Source organism: Lutjanus erythropterus, chromosome 8 (genome assembly GCF_056507025.1).
Source record: "Lutjanus erythropterus isolate fLutEry1 chromosome 8, fLutEry1.hap2, whole genome shotgun sequence".
NCBI classification, from domain to species: Eukaryota; Metazoa; Chordata; class Actinopteri; order Lutjaniformes; family Lutjanidae; genus Lutjanus; species Lutjanus erythropterus.
This window is the reverse complement of record NC_139324.1, coordinates 25,420,037-25,433,770: the sequence shown is the minus strand read 5'-3', so window position 1 is coordinate 25,433,770 and position 13,734 is coordinate 25,420,037. Positions and strand designations below refer to the sequence as shown.

At 38.3% G+C, this 13,734-nt stretch overlaps 1 protein-coding gene across 5 annotated transcripts in view; it reads right to left on the bottom strand.

Annotated features, from left to right (window-relative positions):
• Positions 1 to 2,603: 2,603 nt before the first annotated feature.
• Positions 2,604 to 13,734, bottom strand: part of mid1 (midline 1) — a 45,575-nt gene continuing 34,444 nt past the window's right edge. For all 5 annotated transcript variants that reach the window (XM_084725037.1, XM_084725038.1, XM_084725036.1 and 2 more), the window contains 7 exons: positions 12,587 to 12,694; positions 9,300 to 9,448; positions 9,087 to 9,214; positions 7,259 to 7,402; positions 6,517 to 6,678; positions 5,340 to 5,547; positions 2,604 to 3,726 (listed from right to left, as the gene is read on the bottom strand). In XM_084725037.1, coding sequence (XP_084581163.1) covers positions 3,378 to 3,726; positions 5,340 to 5,547; positions 6,517 to 6,678; positions 7,259 to 7,402; positions 9,087 to 9,214; positions 9,300 to 9,448; positions 12,587 to 12,694 — 1,248 coding nt within the window. In that variant the 3' untranslated portion in view covers positions 2,604 to 3,377. The remainder of the gene's footprint in view (positions 3,727 to 5,339; positions 5,548 to 6,516; positions 6,679 to 7,258; positions 7,403 to 9,086; positions 9,215 to 9,299; positions 9,449 to 12,586; positions 12,695 to 13,734) is intronic.

Genomic DNA, 13,734 nt, shown 5'->3' with positions numbered 1-13,734 from the left:
AATAAATATATAAATAGATTTAGTAGGTTTAAATTGTAATAAATACATAAATAAAAGATAGACAAGTCCTGGAATGAAAGTGTTATGTTTTATAGTTTTCATATAGTAGTATCTTGATCAGTTACTCACTTCACAGTAGTCTTATTTGATTGTTCCTCACCAAGGGCAATTTTTTTCTATATTTTCCTTGAATTAATTTTGCCTCACATATCACCTGGATGACGGCTGAAGCCCATAAAATCATCATTACAAAGCTAACACCACAAGACTAATAGACCAACGTGATAGACTGAATTTCTGGGTGGGACAGATATGGCCTCGGGCAGCATAATCATTTATCACAGAAAATACAAATCCAGCAGGTGGAGCCCTGGGGCACATTTTTAATACTTCAAATTGAGATTTTCAGTTCTGTTTCATTATGCCTGCAAATGAGTTTCTCTTTTCCAAGAGCTCACTCCGAGTGAAGCATTTGATCAGACTTATTGTAGGTGTTGCAGTCACACATGCAAAGATGATTTGTCTTCTTCCCCAACATACAGAGCCTTAAATGTCAAAGCCTGGTCTTTTTTTAAGCATGCAGAAGATAAAGAACAGAAGAACAAAAGACAGTGTCTTTGTTCAGATCCATTCTCACAATGGAAAGCAGAAAATGGACAATAATGTTTGCGTTTTGTTCCAATATACTGTGAATTAGGGCTGCAGAAATTAATTGAAATATTATTAGTATTGCAATATGGCTAAGTGCAATATTCAAATCACAAATGATGCAAATTTTTGATAAAGGAAAAATATGTGTCAAAACAGAATTATAATGAGGTACTGTAGTTCTACAGAGATGCCCTGGCCTAAAAAACTTGTTCTCCAGATGTAAGAGAATGAACAAAATGACAAATCAAAATGTCACATCACCATGATGTTATTATCTTAATTAGTTAGATACAGTTGTTTGGTCTTTAAAATGTCAGAAAATTGTGATAAATATTGATCAGTGTCTTCCAAAGCCCAAGATGATATTCTCCAGCAGTGTTTAGTGTGCACTAAAAAACTAAACCCAACCTTCACTCAGCATGAGGGTGAGTAGATAATGACTGAATTTTTATTTTTGGGTGAACTGTCCCTTTAAAGAGTTCAAACTACAGTCAAAACCAGAGCAAGTAACAATTAATGGTAACACCTTACTTGAAGAGGTGTGCATAAGTGTGTTATTACACAGCTATAATCATGTCAACATTTCGTATTTCTTTATTTTCAATTTTTTCTTGTACCTACATTATATTTATATGTTGCCGTTCTATATCTATATATTGTTTTGGAGAACAAAGCACCTTTTTTTACATTCTAATTGTATATATTTTGCCATATTGTCTGTTTTATATTGTAGTAGATTGCACATATTTTTGCATCCTTATTTTCTGTTTTCTTATATTTGTTCTATGTCTCTGTTCTTGAGTCTGAGCACGTAACATTAACGATTTCCCCCCCAGGGATCAACAAATTATTTCTGATTGTGATTCTATCATGGCACCTGTCATTAACATGAAATAGCCTTTATGAATGTTTATGACTGCTGTCTTTAATGACAGGAGGAGAATTCACCCAAGAATCAAAAATACACATTTTGCCTCTGTCCTGTAGTGCTATTAACCCATCTGGATTTTTTTGGTTTTGGAGATATCAGTCACAGCGATGTCCACCTTCTGCTCAAAGCACCAAGAAAATACATTTCTCTTACATTTTCTAGTAGAAAGAATGAAAAGAAAGAAAGTAGTTCTGGTAGATTTTACTGCAGAAAGAAAGTAAACACTGCTCATCACAAGGTCTGTGGATTATCTTGAGTAACTGGGTCATTATTTCTGGAAAGAGACACTGGTTTTGAATTTTTAAATCTTATCTATTTCATGCTTTGAGCACCATAAGCTGAGTGCCATTTAGTCCCATTATACTGGAGAGAAGGCAGACATCTGCTACAGCCAATACCTCTAACACACTGTAACTCACACCAAAACAACCTACACTGAGAAATAGCATTACAGGCCAGAGGAAAATATATATTTTTGATTTGGGGGTGAATTGGCTCTTTAACTGTCATCTCTAATGCAAAATGTTACCCAGTTCATTATAAGTACACAAACAGCTTCCATTATAAAATGTAGACATCCCAAAGTCCCGGTGGTGTTATCTATATGGAGGAGGTCGTTTTCACGTATTACAGCGCTGTCTGCAGGGTGTCTCACAGAGAGGTCACACAGAGTTCAGATTTTTTTTTTTTGCTCTTGTCTACTTTAGTTGAAAGGAGATGCTGCAGAATTCAAGCCACGTTACTCCAGAACAAAAAGACATGTCAGAGCAGATCTTGTCAGAAGTTGTATTTCGGCTCAGTGTGGGTCAGAGTGAGTCCTGTACAGCAACACTTTCCTCTGATGCGGAGGTGGTGTTTTCTTTTCACTGTGGTGTTGTAAGGTTTGTTCAAGCTTTAATGAGAGATCAAGTATAAATGAGTGTAAACAACAAGCGCACAGTGTATTAAATTATCATCTCACTGAGTCACATTTTTGGCATGCAGCACGTCTTAAAATGAAGAGGACAAGTCACGCAGATAATCAAATGAAGTCACTTTTATTTCATCTTGTCAGAAACTTAAATGTGAAAACTGTGATGAAGAGCTCTTTTCAAACTGCTACAATGAGGAGATGAAAAGTCCCATAATGCCTAAGTGTACTCGAGCATTTACAGATAATAAATATTTGAAAACTGCTGACTGCTTGACTGATTTCACATTCAAGTGAATCTGTTGTTATTATTGATTTATGGTTTATCTATTTAAGTGCTTTATTCTTTACAAAACAATGATTGATTATGGTACAAGTGGCTTAGAAATACATTTTATAGTGACAACTTTGTCTTCTCAAAGTGCTATGACTTAAAAAAAATCTTTCAAAGACATTAAAATAACCTATAATACAACCTTCCAGAAACATTAAAGTCAGAGAGTCCACTTGTCACTTACAATTAAGGGCTTATCATCACCCTTAACAACACATGACTAGAAGAGTGTGTAATATGAATTAAAAAATAAAAAATCTGGACCCTATTTGAAAATACCTCTATGACCTGTAAGCAAACCCTTAAAACCATCCAGCAGTGCAATGTACATGAATGTGCAAAGCAAAGAAATACATCTACAGATGCTTGTTTTTATAATTATTTCCAATTAATTTCAACTTGATTAGGAATGTACACCTGGGCCATTACTTGCATCTCTTTCAATTACTGCTTTCATTTAGTCAACAGTATGTGGTCATTTCAGTCAGTGAGGTGCAGGCAGTCTGGTCTCTTTTTGGGTACAATAAGGAAATCCAGCTGGACAGGTCTGGTCAGTTGTTGTAGTCTGTCCCCTCTAAGTGATCTGGGATGGGCAGTCCGGTGAGGACTGTTAGACATCTGTTCCACACATTGAACACGGGGCAGACCGGCTGAGCAAAGGCAATGTCAAATGTGTACAAGTGCTGAGAGCCGACGGCATCGTAGAAAGACAAAGATCCGGAGTCATAGTCCAACAATATTCCGAGACGCCGCAGGTGGGGTGAGGGCTCGATGGGCATCTCCTTACTGTTGTGACGCACCACCCACGAGTTGTTGCACCGAGACAGGACCCAGGAGGCCGAGTTTTTGCCGACCCACTCATGTTTTGGTGCCGACTTGTATGCAATGCCAACTGCAAACCTGCAGGCCAAATGGAAAAATAACAATTAGACTTCTAAAATACCAGATCCCATATTTCTATTGTGAACCTGAAACAAACAAAAGCCTACTGACTGCAACGCGTCAGCTGCCCTGCACACTCCGCAGTGCTCTGGGGGCTGACAGGCATAAGCATGGAGGAGATCATGCAATTGCTCGCATGTGTGTGTGTGGCTGCATGCGTGCATGCATGATAAACGCACCTGCAGCTTGTCTGAACCTAATCTCGCATATTACTGCACCGATCACCCTAATGTTTTTTTAGTGCAAGGCCATTACTGTATGCTGAAGGACCTCTTTGATTCACAATTTTTAGAAAACCTTAAAAAAAGACCTTATTATGCCACACCAGTGACAACCGTGGCCAGAGGCATTATGTTTTTGGGTCATTCTTGTGACACAATATCTAAAGAACGCCTTAAGGGAATTTCGGAAAACTTTCAGTTCATCCTGGAGACCCCCAGGATGTCATAGTCCAATCCTGGAGTCCTGGAGACTCCAGGATGAACTGATTAAATTTTGGTGGTCGAAGGTGATCTCAGAAAACATGTTCAGAATTCACAGATGGATTATGAAACATCTCACACAAATGTCTAATAGGATACTAGCAGTGCTAGACAGTATCTGTTTATTAACATGAAACTAACGCATCATTAAATTATAAAATAAATGTAAATGTGATCCGTTACACTTACTGACAAAAATAAATAATTAAATTTCAGTCACTGATCAAAAGGTCAGTGATTACAAAAGAGTTACATCTAAATATTCTTTTTGGGTTGTCTGGCAGCCTGACTAAATCTTTGTTGACTGAGGGATCTGATCTGAATCTTCAACTTTCAGGGGACAGCCTTATGGATGTCTGTGCCAAATTTCATGAAAATACATCTAACGGTTGAGACAATTCATGCAAAACCACAAATACAAACCTCCTTGTGGCACTAGAGCAAAAGTAAGAGGATTACCAAAGTCAGTAGGATTCGTCCTCTGAGGACAATGAATGTCTGAGGAAAATTTCATGGAGAGTAAAAGTAAAAGCATTTTTTTGACAGGTGCTGGGCAGGAGATTTCATGGCAAAAAGCTGCACACTGTTCTTCTTTTGTGCCTGAAGAAGATCTGATTGCTCAAAGCATTGCACAGCAGCAGTAAATAAAAAAAACTTGTGGGATGAAACAACAGAGTCTGGATTCTACTCTTTGTTTAGCTGTTAAAAAATGTATGGCAATCCATCCAATATTCCAATAATACAAATAAATATACAACAGACCTTTTTCATGGCAGCCATATTGATATGAAATCGTAGGGTAAACACAGGTGTTACCAATGGTAGTAATTATGGTCTTCTTCCATTTAGAGCCTTTCCAGTGAAGCAACATGCACATTACCAGCACCCTGACTCTGTTTGACATAAATGGAAAGAACTTTAATTAGTATCATCAGTAACACCCGTTTACCCTGCTATTTCATGTCACCATGACTGCTGTGAAAAAGGTCTATAATCCATTGAGATATTTCAATCTGGACCGCAGGAGTGGACCACACGACAGACAGAGCCGTGCCTCTAGCATGGCTGAAAACAGGTAGATGTTTTTACCATGTGCTTCCTCCTATCAGAGCTTCCCAGTAATGGCGGCCGCTGTCGATGTAGACGTTTCCTGTGACACCGTAGCTGCTGTGGCTGGAGAATCGGTCCTGGCTGTGGCTCTTCTTGGATGACGTCTCGTCCCTCTCTACCGTCAGGTTGTCATGGGACACCCTCAGCTTCCGGTGAGCCGACTTTGGGTCCAACTTGAAGGGCTGACCTTAAAAAAAAAAGGGTGAAAAAAATGCTGATTTATAAAACTATAGTCACAGATAATTAATTATAACACTTTCTTTGAAGGGGTTTGCATAAGACTGTCATAATCATGTCATCACACTAGAAACATGAAGGAGTCTTTGTGACTGTTTATATCTGTTGTCATTTGGTTAATTATGTTGTCTTAAGTGCAAAGTTGACATTATTTAAGAAGTCTTTGTTATGGCAACGTTACATAAGCATAAGCCGATAATGTATTTTTTTATGCCTTTTTTGACATTAACCAAGACGACATAAGCTGTCAGCATCTTTGTCATGACAACTTGACATAATTTAACTTAAAGAAACGGTTTAGCTGTATTTTCTAACATTACATTAAACTCTAATATGTGGTTGGTTTTGACACTGGCTGTCATGAGATCATTTTAAAGAGCGTAATAAATATTTTCCCTGACCTCAAATAAAGTGGGATATTTTGGAGCAGGCATAAAGATGTAATTAAGTTTTATAACATTGTAAAATGCTTTTATAACAGCTGCAACTGAAGTGGTACGATTTTGGACTTTTTTTTCTAGCTTTTATTAAACTTTATAAGGCCAGTTTGACAACAGAGTAACGCACGAAGGAGGTTTAGTTAACAGTTGCATGATGGACAGCTAGTTCACTTGTTGCTAAAAAAAGACAATCCTCTGTCTGCTGTCATCTGTAGTTGGCATTACCTAGCTAGCTTGGTTAGCCGTGCAGTTAGCCATCTAATTACCTGACTCAGCCACAGGGTGCCAGGAGCCAAATCAAGCAAAGAAACTACCTTGGTACTGTATTCCCTGTCAATCTGGCCACTGTCTGTCATGGAGTCTGTGTCCACCATGCATTTTCATTACTCCAGTCACGGCATGGTTATGACAGTGTAATGACATACACCTTTGTGTTACCTAATTAGTAATAGTAATAATAGCTGTTAAACTGGACGTACTGTTGGTCTTGAGTTTCCCTGGTTCGCTGCTGCGGTTTCCAGCCTGGTTTATAGCCTTCACTATGAAAATGTACTTGGTGCCACACTGGAGCCCGTGCACAGTGTAGTGATTTTGCTTGATGTTTGGTACAATCATCCAGCTGTCAGCAGAGTTACACAAACCTGCAGACAGACAGAAAGTCACCGACAAAGAACAAACCAATTCATCATGTTGTGTTAGGGCTTCATTCAGTATTTGAAATCCAGCAACAACACCACAAAACTGTATGCAATGCTTCAGTCTATAGCTGCTATTTTTGACTCATCAGATATCGTCACATTTCCACTCATCCAAGTATCCCTGAGCACTGAGGCAGACGAGAATAAATTGCTTGATCGAGCATGTTGCGACCTTGTTAGAGCAATCAATTCAAACAGTCTGCTGCTCATTTCCACCCCGAGATAATATCCAGCTTATGATGTGCATCTAGATGTAAACCCACTCTGACTAAGATGTTATTCTTTGCCCATATCCATTCCTAAACACTGCAGTGTATTTTAGTAACATCTCATTACCCATAAGAGCCAGGACGCAGCTCTCCTCTGCTGCTACAATACAATATTATGTTTGGATACTGTAACATAGCCCCCAAGCAATTTTAAGCCCTTCATTGAAATCCCTTTCAAATCCCTTCATCATTGTCATGTTTCCCACCACAAACATTAGACTGTACTCCCACCAGAGAGCTGCATATAGACTTACTGACAACGTTAGACTGGCTGGTGAAGATGGCGTACTGAAGTTCATATGATACAACAGAGAATTCATCGTCTGATGTCCAGTGAACCGTGATCGTGTCGTACGAGGCTGTACATAATTCCTCACGGATTACGGGTGGATTTGGTGCTGCAATCAGAAAACAAAACACAAATGTTCTAAGACAGTAATGAAAGGTGAGTGGATTCTGCGCACAACATAAAATAACAAACACACAAAAAAAGAAAATCACAGTATGTTGCGGAGAGGCCAGTTGTGGGAGAAAGCACCATCCATTTGGGTTTTTTTTTTTTAACTCTGACAAGTGTAATTAAGCTAGGTTGCAATTCCTCCAGCTATTACAGCTACAGGCCCCATGCAGAGTTAAATTCACTCTGCACAACAGGCGCCTGAGCATAAACAATCAAACCTGCTTCATTTAGTGGAAAGTAAAGCTTGACTGTAGCCTAACATTTGAGAGCTTTTTTTTTTGTTTTCTATTGCTCACTAACAGACACATAGTTGAAATATCTTCTCTCCACGCCAAAGCCTTTAAATTATATGAATCTGTAATTGATGGATAAAGCGAGGAAAATTTCAAATGCACTATTTGGATAAATAAACCCAACAAATTATCTACAATCATCAGTTTCAAGAATTATAGAGTGAAAAACTGACTTCATCTGGCAGTATAAACTGAGCGACCAACAGATTATATGTATTAAAAGATAGGCTTGGTGCCAAACAATGCAATATGGTGCACTTACAAGGAAACTATGCAGGATTTTCCTTAAAAATAATCTCTATGTATCAATGGTGTGAAACTTAAGAAGAAGCAGAATGTCGCTTTATTTCTTTAAATTCAATTTTTTACACTCCATTGTTAATTATCTACAGGCTTGTATACACATATGCATTGTTTTTGTTGGGGAGGTGGTAGAGTGATGGATGCTGCTGAGAAACTGGCGTTCATATGTTTAATTGTTTTACAACCTGCTACACAGCAGCTTTTTGGCATTTTAACATCTCTCTCGTTGTATGAAACAGAGAGTTGTCCCACAGAATGGGATGCAGCCTTGGCGACTGGGGCTAGATGACATATTACTGCCCTGATGTATGCTGACATCTAGAGGCTTCAGTATGCAGATAACAAAATCGGGATCCATTCTGGGACATGTAATTTATGGACACCGTACTTCCATAACGCTGCATAGATTTGTATTATGCAAATTATATTCTTTGCAAATTTTTGCAGGCCACATAAAATTAGTTGCAGGGCCAGATTCAGACCGAGGACCTTGGGTTTGACACTAAATTATTACAACCCACTATCTCGTGTGGTGGTCGCTCTCTCTGCACAGACTCTGTGTTCTGCCTGTATTTCCTCATAATTTTACTATGTTCAAGACATATCTGCACTTCAACCTTTGGACAGCGGTATGTAGCCCCCAGCAGTGCACAGGTTGAGGTCGAGACTCGATAAAAACAAAGCAACCAGCGTTAACATTGCTCTCTTTTCTTTCCTCTCTGTCTGTGAGAGCTGCAGAGAGATACACACACACACACACACACACACACACACACACAGGACACAGCACAGAATGAAGATTCGCTTCGGCTGTGCAGTTGTGCAGGCTTGTTTATTTGTGCTCAAGGATGTAACCGTTATGAAACAGTCAGAATATAACATTTAGTTCTCTGATTCACTGTTTTGTTCTCGCTGTTTTTGTTCGCGCTCTTGTTTGTTGAGCCAGGGAGGAGGGGCCAACTTTGAATTGGTTTGTTTACAAACAATCCTGCATGGTCTAACTTAAACTTGCAAGAACCCACTCACCTGTGAGGTAATCCAAGCTTTCTAGCATTTTCTTCTCCCTTGTGAAGTCCAAAGCAAAAGTATCGAAGGTGTCATTCAAGTTAATTTCTGGTAACAGGATTTGAGAGGACGCTGTTGCCATAGAAACTCTGTAATAAAGAAGTAGAGGATTAGATGGAGACAGTTTTATACACCAAGTCTATTGTTTGTCGACAGCGTTGTTTTCTCCTTCACCTCTCGCAGATGCTTTTAGCCGTCTGCAGGAAGCGAGTGTGGTCTGTCTCCTTGAGAGTTTGGTCGGCCTGAGTGATGAGGGAGGAGGACCTCTCGATGCACTGCTTGCAGCTTGCTATCTGCTGGGCGAGTTTCCTCAGTCGCACAGCCTGGGCAGGAAAAAAAAAAAAACAGGACATGTTGATAGATGAAAAGCTTGGTAAATAACCAACCAATGTACTACAAACTGTATAGAGCACCAGGCTGCCAGATGCTAGATTTGATTTAACCGCGCCAATTAGAAAATCCGGCTGAAGAAAATCGGATTTACACCTTTGACAATTGGATTTTTCAGTTGTGTAATACCCGCAAGACTGTAAGCTTCAACCTGTTCTAAAAACCTATACTGCCATGAGACAAGTATTTATGAAACATTGCTCATAACACCGCCATAGTAACCAGGTCCTCTTATCCCATATGTGTGCCTCATTGGCTTAGTGGCTGAAAACAACCTCAGAACCTGACATGAGGCACGGGGCGAGGAAGGAAAGAGTCCTCCTCCAGCGAGGCCCATCACAGGAAGCACGGCTGATATTACACTGACACTGAGCATGGCACAGCATGCCACTGCCTCTCTAATGGCATCTAACAGGGGAAAAGGGAGGGAAACGATCGAAGGGGCACAGCATATGTGCAACAAATGTATGGACACTGTGCCAGAAGTGCTACATGCCTGAAGACAAAACACAGCAATAAACTCTGCAGTCTGGTGAGCTGTTCAGTGCAAGTTAGAGATTAAACGGAACAAAAATTTGATATCGCCATTATAGTGACCGATGTTATCATGGATATCATTATTATCATGGTTTTGTTAAAATATGCTAAAAATGATACACACTGAAATCATTTTACAGAGTTTCTCAACAATTTGAAACGGCATCACATCCTTTGCAATGTCAGTGTTTCCACTGACGCAAAACTAACCTATGTTGCTGCTACGCCTGCATCTGAAAGACTGTTGCTATGTGTGGTTGGTACTGGACAGTATTTACTGTGACTTTTACAAAGTGCAGCGATCAAACACAGTCATCATGAAAGTTAAAATTTGAAACTGTACTACTAATTACCAAAATTTCATTGCGGTTTAGCATGAAACTGTTCATTTATCCCTAGTGCCCATTTGTTTACTATTAGATTCAATAAAATAAGTATTTGAAGTTTCTAATTAGAATGCAGTAGACAATTAAAAATTCATCACCTTTGGGTTAAGACCTTATAATTTCATATAGTTTCAAAGAACTGCATGCTGTCCTCTGTGTTAACAAAAGTTTATCAAAGAGTTTATCCAAAACAATTCAGACTAAGAAAAACAGTATTGTAGTTTAGTTTCTCAAAGCCAGACTATGTCTTTGTTAGCAGTTAAAGACAAATTTCAACTTCCCAAGATTCCAGTCAGTTGCTTTAAAGACCTGATCATTTAGCAGCACTGAGTATCTATTGCATTTGAATGTGTGTGCTTTTGTTAACTTTTTGCACAGTCATTTAGGTGACCTGACTGAAAGCAAATTGAATGAGACCACAATCAGATAACATCTCGGACAAATATGCCATGTTTACAAGAGGCGGGAGTCGGTTACCAATGCACAAGTTCACAAGCAAGTTTCAAGTTATTGAGGTGAGAATCAAGCAAGTCAAGTCAAGCCATTGCTCAAGGAAAACAAGTCAAATGTCAAGTCATACGAACTTCTCATGATCTATCCCAGATTCAACATTGGAGAAAGTTAAAAGTGATCATGAAAAGTTGAGTTTCATTTATCCTCATTTCTTCATACAAATAATTAGAAGCATCTTTGAGGGTTCTGGAAATATTTCAGAGCAGCAGTAAATGTCATTAAATGAACTGGATTTTTCAAATATCACTGAGTATTTATTTTTAGGAAAATCAGATGCTGAGCTCCGTGACTCAAATGTGGCGTTAATACATGAGAGGCACAAACTGAGGCTGATCTGGGACACGCTAAAATGTTGTGTAACAGACAACGGCAAAAGTCGAGAAGAGAAATGAAGTTAGTAAAATGACTTCAGTTGTGTCAATTACACGCAGTTACACAATGCACATAGTGAGACTGTAGCAGCAAAACCCAGTAACTCTTTATTTTAGGAGGTGTGCATAAGGCTGTCATTACCCTGTTATAACCATTTGTTGTTATAACAACCTACCTGTAAATGTCTTGACATTATCAGTCTCAAGGAAACTCAGTGTTTTAACATGACATTAAACTGTCATATGTGGTTGCTTTCGACACTGGCTGTCATGAGACATTATAAGTGTGTCATGAATAGTTTCCTTGACCTTGAGTAATGTGGTACATTTTGGACTTGTCATAAAGCTGTCATTAAATTTTATAACACTGTCAAATGCTGTTGTAATGGTTATGCTTTTAAATGTTATAGTGCCAGTTTGTCAGCGGTTAGCTGTTGTTTAATTGTTGCTAAAATAGGCTAACTGCTGTAAGTTGTTATCAGTAGTTGGTGTAAGCTAGTTAGCTCACTTAGCCATGGAGCTAGCTGCCTAAAAATTATTATATTGTTTTATTACACTGTCAAATTCTTTTGTAGCATGTCATGAATAACTTCCTGGACTTCAAGTAAAGTGGCACTATTTGAACTTGTCATAAAAAAAGTCATTTAATGTTATAAGGCCAGTCTGACAACTGCGTACTGTTCCAAGATGATTTAGCTTGTTACCCGATAAACAGGCAGCAGTTAGCTTGTTTACTTGTTGATAAAGTAGGCTAACCGCTGTCTGCTGTTATCTGTAGCTGCCATTAGCTAGATAGCTCAGTCAGCTTTGGAGCTAGCTGCCTAATTAGCTGGCATTATTGGCTTGATTAATGTCAAGTTGCCATAACAAAGACACCTCAAACAATGTCAACTTTGCATTAAAGATTGACATAATTGACTAAATAAAACCTAATGACAACTGCACACCCCTTCAAATACTGTGTTACCCACGTACTGAATAGAGTAAGTGTGTGTTTAAACTTTTTATTTGTAAAATGTGTCATTGATTCTTTTAAGAGTGACATAGTTTGGCCTTAAAGGGAAACATTTAAAGGATACAAGGTTTTTACCCAACATCAGTGATTTGTTATTGCTGTATTGTAATAAGAGCGGCATTGTCTGGGGTTGAGTTGTAAGTTAGCTTCTCGGCTATGTCGGGTGGAAAGGTTATCAATGTGCACAAGGTGATAAACAAACAAACAAAGATTATCGAGACAAAGGTGACAAAAGGTGATAAACAGTACCTTTCCCTCCTTTATCTTGGTAGCTATGATTTGTCTTCGCTGCTGTATGATATTAATCAGCAGGTCACACTCCTCGAGCAGCTTGTTTTCTTGTCGCGAGGCATTTACCTAGACAGGACACAAGCACACATGTAGATAAGAGACAGTGTTTTGTAATTCATTTGCTCTGCCAAAATGTTTTGCTGCACAACTGCGGGCTTATGACATTGATTTTTTTCAATACATTTCTGACAACACAATTAATTTGATGCAAACCCCATGTGACAAGAAAACCACATTAGGGGATAATTCTGCCTTCCCATGTTGGGCAGGAGAGGTGACCTTGTTTGTCTTTATTATCCCAAACACATACATGATCACAATCGCTGAAATAAACAATGTAATAATGAACATTGGAATGAACATGTGGAACCCAGTGATGAATCACCTATATTACAGTGACACTCCAATGCTAAAAATACCAAAACAAGACTGCTTTCTGACTTTTTAAAATCTGTTAAGCAATGACCAGTTTAAGAAATACACTAACAAGGTCATCCAGTCATAGATCTGACTATCTGAGGAATACTGCCAGGATCAAGCTATCAAGACGATTTATTATCATTATACAACACAAGGTCGCACAACAAAAAGAAAAGTAGTGGTGATTGATTGATTAATCTCCATTAAACGTTTAATGGATTAAGAGTTTATTAACTGGTAATATATGTTTTATGTACCATTTCTCCAGAGACAAAAGTAGATAGTTTAAATAAAACTTAGAAAAAAAAGAAGCATATTTTGTATCTTACTAATTATTAATGATTAACTGGTTAAGAAAAATGTAGTCCTTTGCAGTCCTAAAAGAAAGTTTCAATCCGCTCAAGATACACACACATTAAATATAAACAGATAATCAAAATCAGAATACAGTAGGTTAAAATACATAATAAGTTTTTTTTTTTTTTTATGTACATATACATGATAAACTCTGACTTTTAATGACACTCAAACTATCATTCATACCTTTATTTCCTCATGTTTGGACTATTGTAAAATTCTTTGCTCACAAAATTACAAAAATCGTAAGACAAGATGCCCTCTAATGTTTCAGTGTGGTATGAAAACCTTATGTCTATTTGGCCGTTGGAGAGACCATCACAAACTCT